The sequence below is a fragment of the Leucoraja erinacea genome, unplaced genomic scaffold (assembly GCF_028641065.1).
Source record: "Leucoraja erinacea ecotype New England unplaced genomic scaffold, Leri_hhj_1 Leri_290S, whole genome shotgun sequence".
NCBI classification, from domain to species: domain Eukaryota; kingdom Metazoa; phylum Chordata; class Chondrichthyes; order Rajiformes; family Rajidae; genus Leucoraja; species Leucoraja erinaceus.
Window position 1 is genome coordinate 14,064 of NW_026576191.1, and position 23,290 is coordinate 37,353.

General features: G+C 53.4%; 1 protein-coding gene across 1 annotated transcript; it reads right to left on the reverse strand.

Annotated features, from left to right (window-relative positions):
* Positions 1-1,748: 1,748 nt before the first annotated feature.
* Positions 1,749-19,723, reverse strand: LOC129693422 (tapasin-like; the record flags this gene model as incomplete). Its single annotated transcript, XM_055630250.1, has 7 exons — positions 19,420-19,723; positions 18,158-18,370; positions 13,123-13,455; positions 9,816-10,157; positions 4,338-4,661; positions 3,006-3,107; positions 1,749-1,786 (listed from the first exon to the last, which is right to left on the reverse strand). Coding segments are annotated over exons 1-7 (1,620 nt in total), but the record flags the coding sequence as incomplete, so codon positions are not given.
* Positions 19,724-23,290: the final 3,567 nt, after the last annotated feature.

The following is a 23,290-nucleotide window of genomic DNA, read 5'->3' on the forward strand; positions in this document are numbered from 1 at the left end:
TTAGTCTCTGTGACACTCAGTCTCTGTGACTCTGTGTGACTGTGTCTCTGTGTCTGTGTGTCTCTTATTCTCTGTGACTCTGTGTGACTGTGTGTGACTGTGTGTGTCCCTGTGACTATGTGTCTCTTAGTCTCTGTGACTCTGTGTCTCTGTCACTCTGTGTCTCTGTTACTGTGTCTCTGTGACTGTGTCTGTGTGACTGTGACTGTGTCTCTGTGGCTCTGTGTCTGTGTGTCTCTTATTCTCTGTGACTCCGTGTCTCTGTCACCCTGGGACTGTGTGTGACTGTGTGTGTCTCTGTGTGTGACTGTGTGACTGTGTGTGTCTCTGTGTGACTGTGTCTCTGTGTGTGTGTGTGTGTGTGTGACTCTGTGTGTGTCTCTTAGTCTCTGTGACTGTCTTATTCTGTGACTGTGTGTCTGTGACTCTGTGTCTGTGTGTCTCTTAGTCTCTGTGACTCTGTGACTGTGTCTCTGTGTCTCTTAGTCTCTGTGACTGTCAGTCTCTGTGACTGTGACTCTGTGACTGTGTGACTGTGTCTCTGTGTCTGTGTGACCGTGACTCTGTGCGACTGTGACACTTAGTCTCTGTGTCTCTCTGACTGTGTCTCTGTTTCTCTGTGACTGTGACTGTGTGACTCTGTGACTCTCTGACTGACTGTGTGACTGTGTCTGTGTGTCTCTTATTCTCTGTGACTGTGTCTCTGTCACCCTGTGTCTCTGTGACTGTGTCTCTGTCACCCTGTGTCTCTGTGTGTGTCTCTGTCTCTGTCTCTGTGACTGTGACTGTGTCTCTGTGACTGTGTCTCTGTGACTGTGTGTCTCTGTGTGTTCTGTGTGTCTCTGTGTGTCTCTTAGTCTCTGTGACTGTGTGTCTCTTAGTCTCTGTGACATTCAGTCTCTGTGACTGTGACTGTGATTCTGTGTCTCTGTGACTGTGTGACTGTGTCTCTGTGACTCAGTGTCTCTGTGTGTCTCTTAGTCTCTGTGACTGTGTGTCTCTTAGTCTCTGTGACTCTGTGTCTCTGTCACTCTGTGTCTCTGTATGACACTTAGTCTCTGTGACACTTAGTCTCTGTGACTGTGACTCTGTGACTGTGACTCTGTGTGTCTCTGTGACTCTGTGTCTCTGATTCTCTGTGACTCTGCGTCTCTGTCGCTCTGTGACTCTGTGTGGCTCTGTGACCCCGTGTCTCTGTGACTTTGACCCTGTGACCCCGTGTCTGCAATAACAGTGCATGCAAAACTGCAAATTACATGTAATAGACAATAGGTGCAGGAGCAGGCCATTCGGCCCTTCGAGCCACCACCGCCATTCAATGTGATCATGGCTGATCATCCACAATCAGTACTCCGTACCTGCCTTCTTCCCATATCTCCCCAATATCCCCTGACTCCGCTATTTTTAAGAGCCCTATCTAGGTCTCTCTTGAAAGTATCCAGAGAACCGGCCTCCACCGCCCTCTGAGGCAGAGAATTCCACAGACTCACAACTCTCTGTGAGAAAAAGTGTTTCCTCGTCTCCGTTCTAAATGGCTTACCCCTTATTCTTAAACTGTGCCCCCTGGTTCTGGACTCCCCCAACATCGGGAACATGTTTCCTGCCTCTAGCGTGTCCAAACCCTTAACAATGTTATATGTTTCAATAAGATCCCCTGTCAGTGTTTCTGTGTGTCTCTGTGACTCTGTATGACTGTGTCTCTGTGTCTTGGTGTTTCACCATCCCAATGACAACAGTGGATCGCTTACCTTGAGATCTTCTTCGGAGTTCACTCTGGGCTGGTTCACTGAGGAAGAGAAAGCAGACAATTCAGACAGTGGACAGGCACAAAATGCTGGAGTAACTCAGTGGGTCAGGCAGCATCTGTGGAGAAAAGGGATATGTGACGTTTCAAAAAGTGCTGGAGAAACTCAGCGGGTCAGGCAGTGCGGATAGGTGACGTTTCACAGAGTGCTGGAGTAACTCAGCGGGTCAGGCAGCATCTGTGGAGAACATGGATAGGTGATGTTTCACAGAGTGCGGGAGTAACTCAGCGGGTCAGGCAGCATCTGTGGAGAACATGGATAGGTGATGTTTCGGTTCGAGTAACTCAGCGGGTCAGGCTGCATCTGTGGAGAACATGGATTGAGGGATTTCAACGGACTTGTAGAGAGATACAGATCAAAGGAATGAAAAACATGCAACAGAGTAACGATGGTGGAGGAAGCAGTCCCTGGGTTGGCTGAGCGCTGGGTGAAAACACAACCCTCTTTGTGAAAAACTTTCATCTCATCTTTGTTCTAAATGGCCGACCCTTATTCTTAAACTGTGTGTGGCCCCTGGTTCTGGACTCCCCCAACATCGGGCACATGTTTCCTGCCTCTAGCGTGTCCAAACCCTTAACAATCTTATATGTTTCATTGTGTATTGTGTGCAGTTTTGGTCCCCTAATTTGAGGAAGGACATTCTTGCTATTGAGGGAATGCAGCGTAGGTTCACCAGGTTAATTCCCAGGATGGCGGGACTGTCATATGTTGATAGAATTGACCGGATGGGCTTGTACACTCTGGAGTTTAGAAGGATGAGGGGGGATCTCTTTGAAACATCTAAGATTGTTAAGGGTTTGGACATGCTAGAGGCAGGAAACATGTTCCCGATGTTGGGGGAGTGTAGACAATAGGTGCAGGAGCAGGCCATTTGGCCCTTCGAGCCAGCACCGTCATTCAATGTGATTTAGAACGAAGATGAGGAAACACTTTTTCTCACAGAGAGTGGTGAGTCTGTGGAATTCTCTGCCTCAGAGGGCGGTGGAGGCCGGTTCTCTGGATGCTTTCAAGAGAGAGCTAGATAGGGCTCTTAAAGATAGTGGAGTCAGGGGATATGGGGAGAAGGCAGGAACGGGGTACTGATTGGGGATGATCAGCCATGATCACATTGGATGGCGGTGCGGGCTAGAAGGGCCGAATGGCCTCCTCCTGCACCTATTGTCTGTTGTACCTCAGTGCACGTGACGATAGGGAACTCACCTTGGGGAAAGAACCATTGGTGAAACATCTTGAGGGCCCCGTAGAGGATGAAGGCGCAGAGGAGAAGTCCCATGGCGTCCTCCATCTTGGGTCCCGACGCTCCTGGAGGAAGAGGCGGGAAAGGTCAGCTCCCTGCCCATGACCCCCGACCCCACACACCCCTGACCTCAAACACAATAGACAATAGACAAAAGGTGCAGGAGTAGACCATTCGGCCCTCTCTCTCCCCCTCCCCCCACTCTCCCCTGAGGAGGGGAGGTGAGGAGGGGGAGGGGAGGTGATGAGGGGGAGGGGAGGTGAGAGGGGGAGGGGAGGTGAGGGGGGAGGGGGGGAGGGGAGGTGAGGGGGAGGGGAGGTGATGAGGGGGAGGGGAGGTGGGAGGGGGAGGGGAGGGGGGGAGGTGAGGAGGGGGAGGGAGGAGGAGGGGGGAGGGGGGAGGTGAGGAGGGGGAGGGGGAGGTGAGGAGGGGGAGGGGAGGTGAGGAGGGGGAGGGGAGGTGAGAGGGGGAGGGGGGGGGGGAGAGGGAGGTGATGAGGGGGAGGGGAGGTGAGAGGGGGAGGGGAGGGAGGAGGGGGAGGGGAGGTGAGGAGGGGGAGGGGAGGTGGGGAGGAGGGGGGGTGAGGAGGGGGAGGAGGTGGAGGGGGAGGGGGGAGGGGAGGTGAGGAGGGGGAGGGGAGTGCAGGGGGGAGGAGGGAGGAAGGGTCAGCCAGGGCCTTACCTGCCACCAGTGGGATGGGAGGTAAGGGGAGGGGGAGGGGGGGAGGGGAGGTGGGGGGGGGAGGGGAGGTGGGAGGGGGAGGTGAGGAGGGGGAGGGAGGGGAGGTGAGGAGGGGAGGTGAGGTGAGGGGGAGGGGAGGTGAGGAGGGGGAGGGGAGGGGAGGGGGAGGGGGAGGGGGGGGAGGGGAGGGGAGGGGGGAGGGTGAGGAGGGGAGGTGGGGAGGGGGAGGTGAGGAGGGAGGAGGGGAGGGGAGGTGGGGAGGGGGGGAGGGGAGGTGGGGAGGGGGTGAGGGGAGGTGAGGGAGGGGGAGGGGAGGAGGTGAGGAGGGGGAGGGGAGGTGAGGAGGGGGGGTGGGGAGGTGGAGGGGGAGGGGAGGTGAGGAGGGGAGGGGGAGAGAGGGGGGAGGGGAGGTGAGGAGGGGGGGGGGAGGGTGGGAGGGTGAGGGGAGGGGAGGGGGGGGAGGTGATTAGGGGAGGGGAGGGAGGGGGGGAGGGGAGGTGAGTAGGGGGAGGGGAGGAGGGAGGAGGGGGAGGGGAGGTGAGGAGGGGAGGTGATGAGGGGGAGGGGAGGTGCGTATGGGAGGAGGCGAGGAAGGGTCAGCCACTGGGCCTTACCTGCCACCATCAGTGTGATGTCCCTCCGGACAGCTCCAGCCAGGGCCAGGTGTTCCACGTGACAGGTGTAGACGGCTCCGTGATCGGCCGCGCCGGGACGCACCTGGACGCCGCTAGTCACGTTGAAAGTGCCGTCGTGGTTCCTCTGGTGCCCCAGCTGCCAGCTGTGGGTCAGCGGCCGGGCAGTGGCGTCTCCGGCCGCCCGGCGCCACCAGGTCACCGTCACGTCCAGCGGGTAGTAGCCGCTCGCCTCGCACACAACGTCCTGGGATTGTCCGGCGGAGACGTAGAGGGGAGACGGGCTCAGCGCCACACGCGGGGGCTCTGTGTAACCAACAACACCAGGTTAATGATAAAAGTGGCACTAACTCAAAGCTATCTCTATAGGTATGTTACAAAACCTACCAGAATCGTGGCTGAGCATCTGCCCCACCCCTTGTGTGTGATTTTGGCGCTGTTTGGAGGGGGCGGGTTTAAAACGCGATTTTTACTAGGCTGTTCCAATCGCAGATGTTCAGCCTAGTAAATCATTAACGGAGAATCGCTGCAAGACCTGGTCGCAAAAGCTATTATTAGTTTTATAGGCCTCGAATAATAGATATAATAGTTTTAAAAGCTCTCGTTCACTCCGCAACCTCTCGCAGCCCCAGGGTTTTATAAAGCAAACTATTAAAGGTATGTACCTTATTTTTACATTAAATGGGGCATATATATAACCCTGTATATCAAGTTATCTATAGCGAGTAGTTCATTTTGGGCTTTTTATATCCCGCAGTATTTTTCTCGGCATTTGAGGGCACTAATCCAGCGCGATGTCAACGTTCTAAACCAGCGCGTTCACATGAACCCACTAGAAAGCCGATTTAAATGGGCATTTATTTACAGCAATTGAACACTAAATTCCTTCCATTTGGCCTATAAATTAATGTAAATTAGATATAAAAATCATGTTATATTGTGAATTATTTGTGAATAATCTTTGGACACTTAGGCTATTTAAAAATGTTAATCTTTCCTTAAGAAATGGGCTTTTGACTATCCAAGATCACAGCTTTTTTGTAATGTCCATTGAAAATCAATAGGGAACAAGATGCTAATTTCCGAGTATGAAAATGGCCATAACTTTTTTAATACTTGAGATATGAAAGTGAATTTGGTGTCAAATTAAACTTATTGTTATGCTTTATCTGATGGGATAAATTGCAGACTTGACTTTCAAAATCTCAAAATTTTGTAACATTGCTAATCTCTACCCATTGGTGCGTGGGACAATAAATGTAACTTGAACTGGAGTGTCGTGTAGAAATGTAGGTGCAGGAGGAGGCCATTCGGCCCTTCCAGCCAGCACCGCCATTCAATAGACAATAGGTGCAGGAGCAGGCCATTCGGCCCTACTAGCCAGCACCGCCATTCAATGTGATCATGGCTGATCATCCACAATCAGTACCCCGTTCCTGCCTTCTGCCCATATCCCCTGACTCCGCTATCGTTAAGAGCCCTATCTAGCTCTCTATTTTTCAATTCAATTCAATTCAACTTTAATGTCATTGCACAAATACAAGTATGGGTACAACGAAATGCAGTTTATCGTCAGTCCGTAGTAATAGTGCAATATAGAATTTTTTTTTTAAAATACAGAATAATCGAACAATGTTGACGGAGGGACTGGAGAAATCTATCGGCGGGACTCCGAGTTCAGCAATGTGATGGTATTATTGTAGAAGCTGTTCCTCATCCTACTAGTACGAGACCTGAGGCTCCTGTACTGCCTCCCTGATGGGAGGAGGGCAAACAGTCCATGGTTGGGGTGGGAGGGGTCTTTGATGATCTTCCCGGCCCGTCTCAGACACCGTTTTCGGTGGAGGGCATCCATGGCAGGGAGCGGGGCACCGATGATGTACTGAGCGGTTTTCACCACCCGTTGTAGTGCCTTCCTGTCCGCTACGGTGCAACTGCTGTACCATACCGTGAAGCAGGTGGTCAGGATGCTTTCGATGGTACAGCGGTAAAAGTTGGTCAGGATCTGGGGGGACAGGTGAGCTTTCTTGAGCCTCCTCAGGAAGTAAAGGCGCTGCTGCACCTTTTTGATCAGCTTGGAGGTGTTGAGGGACCAGGACAGATCCTCCGAGATGTGTACCCCGAGGAATTTGTAGTTGGAGACGCGCTCCACCTCAGTCCCGTTTATATGGATGGGGGTATGTCTGCCCCCTCTGTTCTTCCTGAAGTCAACAATAATTTCTTGAAAGTATCCAGAGAACCGGCCTCCACCGCCCTCTGAGGCAAAGAATTCCACAGACTCACAACTCTGTGTGAAAAAGTGTTTCCCCGTCTCTGTTCTAAATGGCTTACCCCTTATTCTTAAACTGTGTGTGGCCCCTGGTTCTGGACTCCCCCAACATCGGGAACATGTTTCCTGCCTCTAGCGTGTCCAAACCCTTAGCAATCTTATATGTTTCAATAAGAATCCCTCTCATCCTTCTAAACTCCAGAGTGTACAAGCCCAGCCGCTCCATTCTCTCAGCATATGACAGTCCCGCCATCCCGGGAATTAACCTGGTGAACCTACGCTGCACTCCCTCAATAGCAAGAATGTCCTTCCTCAAATTAGGGGACTAAAACTGCACACAATACTCCAGGTGTGGTCTCACTAGTTCTGTACAACTGCAGAAGGACCTCTTTGCTCCTATACTCTACTCCCCTTGTTATAAAGGCCAACATGCCATCCAGATTAAGACCACGTTAATAATCACACTGGCTCCAACTCAAATCTCAATCTACAATAGACAACAGATGCAGGAGGAAGCCATTCGGCCCTTCAACCCAGCACCGCTATTCAATGTGATCATGGCTGATAATCCCCAATCAGTACCCCTTTCCTGCCTTCTCCCCATATCCCCTGACTCCGTTAGCCCGAAGAGCTCTATTTAACTTTCTCTTGAAAACATCCAGTGAATCAGCCTCCACTGCCTTCTGTTGCAGACAATTCCACAGATTCACAACTCTCTGGGTGAAAGGAGGAGCAGCACCTCATATTTCGCTTGGGTAGTTTACACCCCAGCTGTATGAACATTGACTTCTCCAATTTCAGGTAGTCCCTGCTTTCTCCCTCCTTCCCCTCCCCTTCCCAGCTCTCCCACAGCCCACTGTCTCCGCCTCTTCATACCCCCACATCAGTCTGAAGAAGGGTCTCGACCCGAAACGTCACCTATACCTTCGCTCCATAGATGCTGCCTCACCCGCTGAGTTTCTCCAGCATTTTTGTCTACTCTCTGGGTGCAGTTGTTTTTCCTCTTAATGGCCTAAATGGCCGACCCCTTATTCCTAAACTGTGTGGCCCTCTGATTCTGGACACCCCCAACATCGGGAGCATTTTTCCCCGCCTCTAGTGTATCCAATCCTTTAATAATTTTATATATGTTTCAATAAGATTCCCTCTCATCGTTCTAAATTCCAGAGTATACACACCCAGCGACCAATCTTTCATGGGAGGTGGACAAAAATGGTGGAGAAGCTCAGCGGGTGAGGCAGCATCTATGGGGAGAAGGAATAGGTGACGTTTTGGGTTGAGACCCTTCTTCAGACTGATGTGGAGGTGGTGGGGGCAGGAAGAAGAAAGAAAGAGGAGATAGTGGGCTGTGGGAGAGTAGGGAAGGGAAGGAGGAAGAACGCAAGGACTACTTGAAATTGGAGAAGTCAATGTTCATACCGCAGACTCAGGGGATATGAGAAGGGTTATTGATTGGTGACGATCAGCCATGATCACAATGAATGACGGTGCTGGCTCGAAGGACCGAATGGCCTCCTCCTGCACCTATTTTCTATTTCTATGTTGCCCCATCTATCTGTCTCTTGAAAGCATCCAGAGAATTGGCCTCCACCGCCCTCTGAGGCAGAGAATTCCACAGACTCCCAATTCTCTGGTTGAAAAGGTTTTTCCTCATCTCCGTTGTAAATGGCCTACCCCTTATTCTTAAACTGTGTGGCCCCTGGTTCTGAACTCCCCCAACATCAGGAACATGTTTCCTGCCTCTAGCGAGTCCAAACCCTTAATAATCTTATATGTTTCAATTAAATACCCTCTCATCCTTCTAAACTCTAAAAGTGTACAAGCCCAGCTGCTCCATTCTATCAACATATGACAGTCCCGCCATCCCGGGAATTAACCTGGTGAACCTACGCTGCACTCCCTCAATAGCAAGAATGTCCTTCCTCAAATTAGAGGACCAAAACTGCACACAATGCTCCAGGTGTGGTCTCACTAGAGCTCTGTACAACTGCAGAACGACCTCTTTGCTCCTATACTCAACTCCTCTTGTTATAAAGGCCACCATGCCATTGGCTTTCTTCACTGCCCGCTGTACCTGCATGCTTACTTTCATAGACTGATGTACAAGGACCTCCAGACCCTGTTGTACTTACCTGTTTCACATGTTTAGTGCAGTTTAATGTGGTTTAGTGCAATTTAGCGTGGTTTAGTGTGTACACGTGTGTGTGTGTGTGTGTGTGTGTGTGTGTGTGTGTGTGTGTGTGTGTGTGTGTGTGTGTGTGTGTGTGTGTGTGTGTGTGTGTGTGTGAAAGAATGTGTAAGCAGATGCTGGTTTATATCGAAGGTAAGACACAAAATGTTGGAGTAACTCAGCGGGTGAGGCAGCATCTCTGGAGAGAAGGAATGGACAATTTTGGGTCGAGACCCATTAGCAGGAAGTAGAGGGGCTGAAGGCAAGGGTCTAATACAAGGGGCGTGGGCTATAATTCACGGGGCAGGTTGGGCTAGCAGGGAATAGTGGGGCCGAAGGGCGGGGTATAATACAAGCGGCGTACGCTATAATTCGCAGGGCAGGACTGGGTTAGCAGGGAGTAGATGGGCCGAAGTACAGGGTATAATACAAGGGGTGTGTGGGCTATAATTCACAGGGCAGGGTTGGGCTAGCAGGGAGTAGATGGGCCGAAGTACAGGGTATATTACAAGGGGTGTGTGGGGTATAATTCATGGGGCAGGGTTGGGTTAGCAGGGAGAAGATGGGCCGAAGTACAGGGTATAATACAAGGGGGTGTGGGGCTATAATTCGCGGGGGCAGGGTTGGGCTAGCAGGGAATAGTGGGGCCGAAGGGAACTGTATAATACAAGGGGGGGTGTGTGGGCTATAATTCACAGGGCAGGGTTGGGCTAGCAGGGAATAGTGGGGCCGAAGGGAACAGGGTATAATACAAGGGGTGTGTGGGCTATAATTCACAGGGCAGGGTTGGGCTAGCAGGGAATAGTGGGGCCGAAGGGAACCGTATAATACAAGGGGTGTGTGGGCTATAATTCACGGGGCAGGGTTGGGCTAGCAGGTTGGGCTATAATTCACAGGGCAGGGTTGGGCTAGCAGGGAGTAGATGGGCCGAAGTACAGGGTATAATACAAGGGGTGTGTGGGCTATAATTCACAGGGCAGGGTTGGGCTAGCAGCGAGCGGACGGGCTGAAGGGCGGTTACCTGCGATCTCCAGGGTGACGGGTATCTGAGCCTGCAGGCCGGGGAGGTAGACGGCACAGATGTAGGTCCCCTCATGCTGAAGCTGCACGTTCTGCAGCAGCAGCGATGCATTATTGTGGCTGTGCAGCAGGTCGAGCTGCATGTGTGCGCCCTCCTGCGCCGCATGCACCCTGTCCTGCTCCGCGCTGTAGGCGTACACCAGCCGCCCACTGCCCTGGTACTGGTAGCGCCACTCCACGGCCACCGGCAGTGCCCGCTCCACCGTGAAGCCACAGTCTAGCCTCACGGTGCTGCCCAGCCCAGCACGCACGTAACGCACACGGGTAAACACGTTCAACATCACTGCACACGAGGAGAGAGGGGGAGAGGGAGAGGGAGAGGGAGAGAGGGGGGTTGGGGAAGAAAGAGAGCGAGAGGGGGAGGGAGAGGGAGAGAGAAACAGAGGGAGAGAGAGAGAGGGGAGAGGGAGAGGGAGAGGGAGGGGGAGGAGAGAAAGGGGGAGGGAGAGGGGGAGGGAGGGGGAGGGGGAGGGGGAAGGGGAGGGGGAAGGGAGGGGAGGGGAGGGGGGAGAGGGGGAGAGGGGGAGGGGGGAGGAGGGGGGGAGGGGGGGAGAGAGGGGAGAGGGAGAGGGAGAGGGAGGGGGAGAGAGGGGGAGAGAGGGAGGAGAGGGGGAGAGGGGGAGGGGGGGGAGAGGGGAGAAGAGGGGGAGGAGAGAGAGGGGGGAGAGAGGGGGAGAGAGGGGGGGAGGGGGGAGAGAGAGGGGGGAGAGAGGGGGGGGGAGGGGAGAGGGTAGAGGGGGGAAGGGGAGAGAGGGAGGGGGGAGGAGAAGGGGGAGAGAGAAGGGGGGGGAGAGAGAAGGGGGGGAGAGAAGGAAGGGGGGGGGGAAGGGGGGGAGAGGAAGGGGGGGGAGGGAAGGGGGGGGGAGGGAAGGGGGGGAGGGAAGGGGGGGGGGGGAGAGAAGGGGGGGGGGAGAGAAGGGGGGGGGAGAGAAGGGGGGGGGAGAGAGGGGGGGGGGGGGGGGGGGAGGGAGGGGGGGAGGGAGAGGGAGAGGGGGAGAGAGAGAGAGAGAGAGAGGGAGAGAGAGAGAGGGAAGAGAGGGAGAGAGAGAGAGAGAGAGAGAGAGGGGGGGGAGAGAAGGGGGGGGGAGAGAAGAAGAGAAGGGGGGGGAGAGAAGGGGGGGGAGAGAGAGGGGGGGCGGGGAGAAGAGGGGTGGGGGGGGAGGGAGAGAGGATGGAGGGGGAGGGGGGGGGTGTGGGGAGGGGGAGGGGTTGAGTAGGGGGAGAGGGTGGGAGAGTAGAGAGACAGGGGGGGGGAGTGAGGGGGGCAGAGATATAGAGGGTGGGGAGGGAGGGGGGGGAGAGGGGGGGGAGAGGGGGGGGGAGGGGGGGGGAAGGGGGGAGAGGGAGGGGGGAGGGGAGGGGGGGGGGAGAGAAAGGGGGGGGAAAGGGGGGGGGGGAGAGAGAAGGGGGGGGGAAGGGGGGGGAGGGGGGGGGGGGGGGAGAGGGGGGGAGAGAGAGGGGGGGGAGAAGGGGGGAGAGAAGGGGGGGGGAGAGAAGGGGGGGGGAGAGAAGGGGGGGGGAGAGAAAGGGGGGGAGAGAAGGGGGGGAGAGAGAAGGGGGGGGAGAGAGGGGGGGAGAGAAGGGGGGGAGAGAAGGGGGGGGGAGAGAAGGGGGGGGGAGAAGGGGGGGAGAGAGGGGGGGGAGAGAAGGGGGGGGGGGAGAGAAGGGGGGGAGAGAGAGAAGGGGGGGAGAGAGGAAGGGGGGGAGAGAGAAAGGGGGGGGCGAGAGAAGAGGGGAAGAAAGAGGAGAAAGGCGGAGAGAGAGAAGGGAGAGAGAGAGGAGGGGAGAGAGGGTGAGAGAGAGAGGAGAGAGAAGAGGAGAGAGAGAGAAGAGGGGAGAGAGAAGGGAGGAGAGGGAAGGAGGGGAGAGAGAAGGGGGGGAGAGAGAAGGGGGGGAGAGAAGGGGGGGAGAGAAGGGGGGGGAGGAAAGGGGGGGGGGAGAGAAGAGAGGGGAGAGTGGGGGAGAAAGAGCGGGTAGGGAGAGGTGGGAGAGAAAGAGGGAAACATGGGGGGGGGGGGAGGGAGAGAGGAGGAGGGGGTGAGAGAAGGGGGGGAGAGTAGGGTGAGTGGGGGGGAGAGAGAGAGGAGACAAGGGAGGAGATAGAAGAGGGGGGGGAGAGGGGGGGGGAGGTAGAGAGGGGGAGAGAGGGAGAAAAAAAGGGGAGGCAGGGGGGGTGGTAGGGAGAGAGAGGGGGAGGAGGGAGGAGGTAGAGAGGGGGAGGAGGGAAGGGGAGAGAGAGGGGGAAGAGGGGGGGAAAGAAAGAAAGAAAGGGGGAGAGGAAGAGGGGGGGAGGAGAGGGAGATAAGACAGGGGAGGGAGGGGGGGTAGGGAGAGGGGGAGAGAGAAGGGGGGGGAGGAGGAGAGTCACCTATCACCCAAATAATATACTACCCCCACACCGAACCCCGCTTCCTCAGTGTGGCAGTCCCTCACCGTCCCCTCCCTCACTACCAACCCCCCCCTTCCACCCCCATCTCCCTCAACCCCCCCCCCCTAAATACCCCTCCTCCCTCAACCCCCCTCCCCTCCTCCCTCAACCCCAACCCCCTCTCCACCCCAACCCCCTTAACCCTCCCCTCCCCCAAATCCCCCTCCCTCACTACAACCCCATCTCCCTCAACCCCATCTCCCCTAAATACCCCTCCCTCCCTCAACCGACCCCCCCCACCCCTCCCCTTACCCCCACCCCCATGGTGACATCAGGGGAGGTGGGTATAAGGGGGGGTCAGTGGAGGGGGGGGTCAGTGGAGGGGGGGGGTGGAGGGAGGGGGTCAGTGGAGGGGGGGTCAGGGGAGGGGGGTCAGTGGAGGGGGGGGGGGTGGGGTCAGTGGAGGGGGGGTCAGTGGGGGGGGGGGAAGGGGGGTCAGTGGGGGGGGGTCAGTGGAGGGGGGGGGTCAGTGGAAGGGGGGTCAGTAAGGGGGGGGGGGTCAGTGGAGGGGGGGTCAGTGGAGGGGGGGGTCAGTGGAGGGGGGGTCAGTGGAGGGGGGGTCAGGGGGGGGGGGGAGTCAGTGGAGGGGGGGGTCAGTGGAGGGGGGGGTCAGTGGAGGGGGGGTCCAGGGGGGGGGGGGTGTCAGTGGAGGGGGGGGGGGTCAGTGGAGGGGGGGTCAGTGGAGGGGGGGTCAGTGGAGGGGGGGGTCAGTGGAGGGGGGGTCAGTGGAGGGGGGGTCAGTGGAGGGGGGGTCAGTGGAGGGGTGGACAGGGGTGGACAGGGGTGAGTGGTGAGCGACCACCATCCTTGCCGCTCGTACCTGAGGTTCGGTGGTGGGTGGGCAACTCCTCCTGGTCCGCCCTGCATTTGATGTCCCCCTCTCCGCAGCCCCCACCCCCCACCACCTCCGCTGGGGGTGCGGAGACCACCCTGTGGAGGCTGGCCACGCTGAACAACCCATCGGAAGCCTCGATGTGGGAGCTGAGCCAGTGGTGGGCAGGGTAGGCAGGGGTCCGGTGGTCCGGGGCCAGGTCCGATGCCCAGCTCACCCCCCCCTCCTGGGGCAGGTAGCGGTTCAGCTCACAAGCCAGCTTCTCGTTAGACCCCCCCGGGGGCTGAACAAAGCCCTCGTACGCCAAAACTCCAGAGTCATCTGTTCAACGGCAGCAGAGGAACAAACAGGTCTAGTCAAGACAATTCAACATTAGTTGTCACATACACATACAAGATGTACAGTCAAATGAAAGTGGCAATGCCTGTGGATTGTGCAAACCAACAGAACAGACTATAACAGAATCAGTATTTACATGTTAGAAAATAATTTTTTACAAAAGACACAACAGTAAATTAGACAGCAGACAATAGGTGCAGGAGTAGGCCATTCGGCCCTTCGAACCAGCACCGTCATTCAATGTGATCATGGAGTATTGTGTGCAGTGTTGGTCCCCTAATTTGAGGAAGGACATTCTTGCTATTGAGGGAGTGCAGCGTAGGTTCACCAGGTTAATTCCCGGGATGGCGGGACTGTCATATGCTGAGAGAATGGAGCAGCTGGGCTTGTACACTCTGGAGTTTAGAAGGATGACAGGGTATCTCATTGAAACATGTAAGATTATTAAAGGTTTGGACACGCTAGAGGCAGGAAACATGTTCCCGATGTTGGGGGAGTCCAGAACCAGGGGCCACAGTTTAAGAATAAGGGGTAACCAATTTAGAACGGAGACGAGGAAACACTTTTTCTCACAGAGTTGTGAGTGTGGAATTCTCTGCCTCTGGTGGTGGAGGCCGGTTCTTTGGATGCTGTCAAGAGAGAGCTAGATAGGGCTCTTAAAAATAGCGGAGTCAGGGGATATGGGGAGAAGGCAGGAATGGGGTACTAATTGGGGATGATCAGCCATGATCACATTGAATGGTGGTGCTGGCTCGAAGGACCAAATGGCCTACTCCTGCACCTATTGTCTATTGTATCCCCGTGACCCGCGTGGGTTTTCTCCAAGATCTTCGGTTTCCTCCCACACTCCAAAGACGTGCAGGTTTGTAGGTTAATTGGCTTGGTGTAAATGTAAATTGTCCCTAGTGTGTGTAGGATAGTGTTAGTGTGCGGGGATCGCTGGTCGGTGTGGACCCGGTGGGTCGAAGGACCTTTTTCCGTGCTGTAATCTCGAAACTAAACTAAGCTAAACTAAATGTACATCTATATATAAGGTAGGTAGACAAAAATGCTGGAGAAACTGAGCGGGTGAGGCAGCATCTATGGAGCGTAGGAAATAGGCAACGTTTCGGGTCGAGACCCTTCTTCAGACTGTTCCCCCCATTCTTCTTGAATGGGAGGATCAGTACAGGATGTATGGATGGGGGGAAGATCAGCGCAGGATGAATGTGCGGGAGGGGGGTCAGTACAGTGTGGATCGGAGGGTCTGTGCAGAATGATTGGGGGATCATCACAGGATGAATGAGGAGCAGGTGCAGGGTAAATGGAGGGTGGATCAGTATGGGGTGGATGGGTGGATTAGTACTGGATGGATGGGGGATCAGTACAGGATGGATGGAGGAGGTGCAGGATGGATGGGAAAGGGGTAAGTACAGGATGAATTGGGGAACCAGTGTAGGATGGATGGGGGGGTGGCAGGAGAATTAATGCGAGGTGGATAGGGTGATCAGGGCAGGATGAATAGATTGGGGGGTGGGGGGGGGGGGAGCACAGGGGATGTCAGTGAGGACTGAATAGAGGTGGGATTGGGGATCAGTGCTGGGTGTAGAGGAGGGGTCCCAGGATAAAGAGGGGGTGGGGGTGGAGGGGGCGTACAAGAGAGAGAGAGAAGGGGGGCGAGGTGGGGAGGAAGGAGGGTCAGCGCTCCTCGGACAACATCGCCCCGCTGCCTTGGCCGCTGGGAACTCCTCGCCACCGCCTCCCTCCTCCACCAGCCAACGGGGGCGAGCGGTGCAGCTCAAAGATCCTATAGCACGCTGAGGCCTCCCCCTCCCTCCCTCACTCCTCCCAGCCTCGACGTGCGGGAGGGTTTGTATTGAAAGCGCGGGTTTGCAAGCAGCGGGAGGAGGAGAAGATGAGCCGCTGTCGCTCGCAGTTCAGCGCCCGTCATTCGCTGCAACCCTTCGTCACCCCGCACCGAGAATCTATCCCACGCAATACAGCCGTTACCGCCGACACAAAACGTCACGTTCCTTTTGTCCAGAGATGCTGCCTGACCCACGGAGTTACTCCAGTTTTGTGTGTCTATCTTCGGTACAAACCAGTATCTGGTTGCCAAGCCGGGCAAAATTACTCAGTGTTTAGTTGCCTGGTGGTGCTTTGAGTGGTCAATGGCACCCGGGCAACCATTAATTTCGAGCTCTGCCCTGGTTCTGGACTTCCCCAACATCGGGAACATGTTTCCTGCCTCTGGCGTGTCCAAACCCTTAATAATCTTATATGTTTCAATAAGATCCCCTCTCATTCTTCTAAACTCCAGAGTGTACAAGCCCAGCTGCTCCATTCTATCAACATATGACAGCCTCCCCATCCCAGGAATTAACCTTGTAAACATACGCTGGGCTCCCTCAATAGCAAGAATGTCCTTCCTCAAATTAGGGGACCAAAACTGTACAACTGCAGAAGGACCTCTTTGCTCCTATACTCAACTCCTCTTGTTATAAAGGCCAACATGCCTTTATTGGCTTTCTTCATTGCCTGCTGTACCTGCATGCTTACTTTCGGGTCGAGACCCTTCTTCACCAATATATATATATGATGTTTCCATGAACAAGGGTTCCAACCTATGATCCTTTTACCTAATTTCTGATTCAAATCGACAAATATTTGACCAAAATACCATGATCTATACAGCATAAAATACAGGACCTGAAACTATGGAAATGTTACGTATAAAACAGTAAAATAACCTGGACATTTTTGGAGACCTTCAGTTTCATTACTGAGTTTTGTAATTACTGAAACATCCATATACTGTATATACATACACACACACACACATACATACACACACACAAAACACTAGATAGGGCTCTTAAAGATAGCGGAGTCAGGGGATATGGGGAGAAGGCAGGAACGGGGTACTGATTGGGGATGATCAGCCATGATCACATTGAATGGCGGTGCTGGCTCAAAGGGCTGAATGGCTTACACATGCACCTATTGTCCATAACATTCAGGGATGGCAATATGCTGAGAGAATGGAGCGGCTGGGCTTGTACACTCTGAAGTTCAGAGGATGAGAGGGTATCTTTTTGAAACATATAAGATTATTAAGGGTTTGGACACGCCAGAGGCAGGAAACATGTTCCCGATGTTGGGGGAGTCCAGAAATAGGGGCTACACACAGTTTAAGAATAAGGGGTAAGCCATTTAGAATGGAGATGAGGAAACATTTTTTCACCCAGAGAGTTGTGAGTCTGTGGAATTCTCTGCCTCAGAGGGCGGTGGAGGCAGGTTCTCTGGATGCTTTCAAGAGAGAGTTAGATAGGGGTCTTAAAGATAGCGGAGTCAGGGTATATGGGGAGAAGGCAGGAACGGGGTACTGATTGTGGATGATCAGCCATGATCACATTGAATGGTGGTGCTTGCTCGAAGGGCCGAATGGCCTACTCCTGCACCTATTGTCAATTGTCTGCGGATTGTGCAAAACTACAGAACAGACTAGAACAGAATTAGTATTTACATGATAGAAAATTATTTTTTACAAAAGACACACTACAGTAAATTAGACAATAGGTGCAGGAGGAGGCCATTCGGCCCTGCGAGCCAGCACCGCATTTCAATGTGATCATGGCTGATCATCTAGTATCTATAGTGTGATTTCACGAAAGGTCACTGGAGCGTAGATCCGCACCCACGTGACCGAAAATTTGAAGTGGAGGACATGCTACACTTCCGGTACATGTTAGTGAATGGGAAAACACGCACTTTCACACCCGTTAAAAACATCGAAAACGGCCAGTTTTTGAGCTGCAATTTACTGTGCCAGTCGGGGTGACCGTGAGGCACAGCTACCTAGATTTACAGCCCAAAAAAAAGATAGAAACTAAGGTAAATTCAAGAGGGAGCTGAAGGTGCCAATCCAGCGGAAGTGAACAGCGGACATTTGCCGTGGAGATTTAAAGGTCCAAAATATCGGGAATTATCGCGTTTGCTCGCTGCATTTCATCAAAAGTAAGGCATTATTGACTTTTTTATCTTTATTCATTTGTTATATGAGAAGTTTTAAAAGTGAAAAATCCCTCAGTAAAATTGCAAAATCGCCCATGGTTCTCAGGTGGGTTTTAACGTGCAAAATGAAAACGCTTCTGAAGCTACATTTACCATTTAAATAATGGTAAACTATCAATGCATTTTGAAATAAATTTTACTCAGATGCAAGCTAAGGAATGGGATAATTGTCAGCTGTCAGTTGGACAAAATTAGGACATTTTATTATTTTCCAAAATATATTTCTCAATGTTTCTTAACATAATAAATAAATAAGTCGTTTGGGTGAATGTGCATGTGCAGGCTTTAAACAAGAAACATTGAGAAATATATTTTGGAAAATAATAAAATGTCCTAATTTTGTCCAACTGACAGCTGACAATTATCCCATTCCTTAGCTTGCATCTGAGTAAAATTTATTTCAAAATGCATTGATAGTTTACCATTATTTAAATGGTAAATGTAGCTTCAGAAGCGTTTTCATTTTGCATTTTCCCATTCACTAACATGTACCGGAAGTGTAGCATGTCCTCCACTTCAAATTTTCGGCCACGTGGGTGCGGATCTACGCTCCAGTGACCTTTCGTGAAATCACCCTATAACACTGACAAACAATAATAGTGGGTCAATAATAGATGGATAACAAACTGACCAAAGACATCGAGGACCATGCCAGGGTTGAGGTGGGGGGGCAGGGTGAGGTCAGAGGCCGCTGCCCCCTCCTTGAGGGAGTTGAGACTGCGGACCACCAGGACGGCCTCCGTCTGTTCCACCGAGCCGGAGGGTTTGCCTTTGCCCTTGGACTCCTCCACGAAGGTGCACTCCACCAGTACCCCCGACTCTGGCACTGAGGGCCCGCACTGAGCTGTGGAGAGACAGCACCCTGATCACAACACTATTACACACAGAGGGGGGTGGGTGGGAGAGGGTGAGGAGGGGAGAGAGTGAGGGGGGGAGAGGGGAGACTGAGGGGGAGAGACTGTCCTTGCACTGAGCTGTAGAGAGACAGTACCCTCATCACCAACACTGTTACACACAGAGAGAGGGGGAGGGGGTGAGAGAGGGAGGGGAGGGGAGAGAGAGTGAGGGGGGGAGGGGGGAGGGGAGACTGAGGGGGAGAGACTGGGACCATGCACTGAGCTGTAGATAGAGACAGTACCTCATCACCAAACTGTTACACACAGAGAGGGGGAAGGGGAGAGAGAGTGAGGTGGGGGAGGGAGTGAGGAGGGGGAGAGACTGTCCTTGCAGAGCTAGAGAGGAGGGGAGGGGTAGGGGAAGGAGGAGGGGAGAGAGGGAGCGGAGAGGGGGAGTGGGGGGGAGGGAGAGAGAGTGGGGGGGAGGTGAGGAGGTGAGGGGAGGAGAGTGAGGGGGAGGAGAGAGAGGGGGGGAGAGAGGGGGGGGGTAGAGAGAGAGAGGGGGGAGAGAGGAGGGGGGGAGAGAGAGAGAGGGGGGGAGAGTGAGGGAGGGGGGGGGAGGGAGAGAGGAGGGGGAGAGAGAGAGGGGGGGGGGGGGGGAGGGGGGGGGGGGAGAGGGGGGGGAGGTAGAGAGAGAGGGAGAGATCACCACACTGTTAGAGACAGAGAGGGGGTGGGGAAGAGGGTGAGAGGAGAGAGAGAGAGGGGGGGGGGGAGGAGAGAGAGGGAGGGAGAGAGAGAGGGGGCGGGAGAGAGGAGGGGAAAGAGGGGGTTGAGGTTGGAGAGTGGAAGGAGGGGGAGAGAGAGGGCGAAAGGGGAGAGAGGGAGGGAGGGAGGGGGGAGAGGGGAAGGAATGAGAGGGAGTGGCAGGAGAGGGAGGGGGAGAAAGAGGAGAGGAGAGGGAGGCGGGCCGGGCCGGACCGGGCGCTGTGAACAGCAGCAGACCGATGTGCAGCAGAGGCGGGCCGGGCCGAAGGGCCTGTTTGCTGGACCCTACCTGGAGGGTAGCCGATGGCGATGATGAAGGCGATGCGGAGCAAGGCACCGGGGGCGTCCATCCTGTCTCTGTCTCTGTCTCTGTCTCTGTCCCTCTCCCTCTCCCTCTCTCTGTCTCTCTCTCTCGGTCTGTCTCTCTCCCTGTCCCTGTCTCCCTGTCCCTGTCTCCGTCTCTGTCTCTGTCCGGGTCTGCAGGAGCGGTGGGTAGGAGCGGGGTTCGGCTCGGGGTGTGGAGCCGGGGCCAATGTGAGCATCGCTTTCACTTTCATGTTCCTGGAACGGCGACGGAAATCCCCGCACAGTCGCGGCCCCGGCTCTGAACTCAAAATAGATGCGGGGTGGGGCCGTTCCCCTAACCGCCCTCCCCCTTCTCCCCTAAACCACCCCCTTGTCTCTGTAACCCTTCCCTTCCTTTAACAAGAGGAGTTGAGTATAGGAGCAAATAGGTCCTTCTGCAGTTGTACAGAGCCCTAGTGAGACCACACCTGGAGTATTGTGTGCAGTTTTGGTCCCCTAATTCGAGGAAGGACATTCTTGCTATTGAGGGAGTGCAGTGTAGGTTCACCAGGTTAATTCGCGGGACTGTCATATGCTGAGAGAATGGAGGGGCTGGGCTTGTACACTCTGGAATTTAGAAGGATGGGGTGAGGAGATGAGGAAACACTTTTTCACCCAGAGAGTTGTGAGTCTGTGGAATTCTCTGCCTCAGAGGACGGTGGAGGCCGGTTCTCTGGATGCTTTCAAGAGAGAGCTAGATAGGGCTCTTAAAGATAGCGGAGTCAGGGGATATGGGGAGAAGGCAGGAACGGGGTACTGATTGGGGATGATCTGCCATGATCACATTGAACGGTGCTGGCTCGAAGGGCCGAATGGCCTACTCCTGCACCTATTGTCTATTGTCTGTTGTCTCTCCCCGGCAACCCAAAGACAAGGTCCAGGAAAGGTCACAGTTGCTGGGATCAGTGCCGTGCAGGGAGGGAAGGAGGGGGTAGAGAAGAGGGAGGGGGATAAGAGGGAGGGAGAGGAGGAGGAGGGGGAGGAGGGGGGGGGGGGAGGAGAGAGGGTGGGAGAGTGAGAGAGAAGGGGGGAGAGGGGTTGAAGGGGGAATGTGAGAGGAGGGGAGAGAGGGAGAGTAAGGAGGGGGCGAGAGGGAGAAGGGAGGAGAGAGAGGGAGGGAGGAGAGGTCAAGAGCCATCAGTCTGAAGAAGGGTTTCGACCCGAAACGTTGCCTATTTCCTTCGCTCCATAGATGCTACAGCACCCACTGAGTTTCTCCAGCATATTTGTCTACCTTCGATTCTCCAGCATCTGCAGCTCCTTCTTAAACAAGCCAAGACGCTGATGGTTGCAGGCGGGGAAGAAGCAGTTCCTGAACGTAGACCTCACTGTTTTTAGGCTCCTGTCCCTTCTGCCCTTTGACATCAGCGAGATGAGAGCGTGGGCCCAGGGTGGTGTGGGTCTCTGGTGATGCCGGCTGCCATTCTGTGGGTCCCTGGACTCTGTTGACAAAGGCTGCTGCTGTTAGTCACTCACTGCTGAGACAGAGAGTGAGAATGTAAATCTAAGCCACCATTGCCATCTACTGGGGAGCCTTGTGTGTTGAGTTTGTCCAAATCTCCAAACACAAGACATAGAAACATAGACCAGTGGTTCTCAAATGGGGGTACGTGACGTGAGATTTTAAAATATAGGGCTACATATACAGGGCCGGCCTTAGGATGTGCGGGGCCCAATTGGGAACAATTTTGGTGAACCCCAGATTCCCAGCCAAGGTGTGTCAGCCCAGTTATTTAGTATATATTATGAAATTGTACACTAGGTGCTATGGATTGTACACTGTGTGAATCTCTCCTGCTCCCTCCCGTTTGACTGTCAGTAGCTCCGCGGCTTCCAACCTTTACTGTAGCTGCTAATTACCATTAAACTGCATTATGTGATTGGACACAATGCCCTTGGAGACAGCGGCTGATTGGCCGCCAAATAACATGGTCAAAACTGTAACAAAAATCGCTGGTCGGTGCGAACTCAGTAACTATCTGGTTGTTTCTCCAAACTAAACAGTATAACATACAGGTACATTCATTTAAAATTAAAGTCAGTGATGGTTTCACATGATTTCTTACTGTGTAAAGCTCAATATCTGACCAATTTCTGTTTAACACGTTTGGTCTGCCGTGAGCATTTTTCTCTCCCAAAACAGTTCATATCTAGCAAACCGATGATAAATATTTTTATTTTTTATTTTTAGCAATTTCTGCTTTTATTTAAAATTAAGTTAATGATTTCTTTTTGAGCACAGATCTTTACTATGATCCCAAAAGAGGACACTTTATGTTGATAATTATTTTTATGTGCACAAATCTTTATTTATAATTAAGTTAATTATTTCTTTCTTTTTTTTAGTTATATCTTTTTATTTCCAAATAGTTCAAGAGAGACCACTACAAATGAGCAGTGTTTTGCACATTTATGGAGTTTTAAATGGTTCATTTTATAGTTTTAAATGGTTATATGGTCACTGTTTTCACTACATTAGTTTGAATCACTACATTTTAGTGATGAGAAATATATGCAATACATTTAGTCATGGATTATTAACATTTAAAATGTTCAAAATAGTTTTTTTTCCAAATGTTTGTATTGTGTATGTGTTTATCAGTTCCAAAGTTTAATAAATCAGACACTGATGGCACAGTGCTCTGTTTTAAGTCTTTTTTTTTCAACCAAAAATGCTTTGCGCTGGTTAGGGGGTACTTGGCTGAAAAAATATTTCACAGGGGGTACATCACTGAAAAAAGGTTGAGAACCACTGACATAGACAATAGGTGCAGGAGTAGGCCATTCGGCCCCTTCGAGCCTGCACCACCATTCACCATGATCATGGCTGATCATCCAACTCAGTATCCTGTACCTGCCTTCTCTCCATACCCCCTGATCCCGTTAGCCACATGGGCCACATCTAACTCCCTCTTAAATATAGCCAATGAACTGTGGCCTCAACTACCTTCTGTGGCAGAGAATTCCACAGATTCACCACTCTCTGTGTGAAAAATATTTTTCTCATCTCGGTCCTAAAGAATTTCCCCCTTATCCTTAAACTGTGACCCCTTGTTCTGGACTTCCCCAACATCGGGAACAATCTTCCTGCATCTAGCCTGTCCAACCCCTTAAGAATTTTGTAAGTTTCTATAAGATCCCCCCTCAATCTTCTAACTTCTAGCGAGTACAAACCGAGTCTATCCAGTCTATAGGTGCAGGAGTAGTTCAGTTCAGTTCAGTTTTATTTGTCACTAGACCAAGTGCAGACCCGTTGGGTCTGTTCCCCCAATGTGCAGTTGACGGGGGGGGGGGGGGGGGGGGGGCTCTATCTGCGGGCTCTATCTGCGGGGGAGGGGGAGAGGGGGGGGGATGGGGGGGGGGGGGGGGGGGGGGGTTTGGAGCAGTCGCTCTCTCCAGCTCCAGGCTCTGCTCGAGCCCAGGCAGCAGACTTCCCACCAGGCATGGACTGGAGGGGGGCCACGGGCGGGGATAGACCTGAGGATGCCGAGGTGGGAAGTCGGAAAGCAACTATTTCTGAGTCTATTTGTCCTGGATTTGATGCACCTATAGCGCCTTCCAGAGGGCAGCAGGTCGAACAGTCCAAACGCAGGATGGGAGCTGTCTTTGATGATATTCTTTGCCCTGCTAAGGCAGCGGGAGGTGTAGATATCCATCAGGGATGGGAGAGGGCAACCAATGATCATCTGCGCTAGATAGATAGATAGATAGATAGATAGATAGATAGATAGATAGATAGATAGATAGATAGATAGATAGATAGACACAGGGTCAAGGGTACAATTAAATGTTTTTGACAAGACAACGGGTCACCT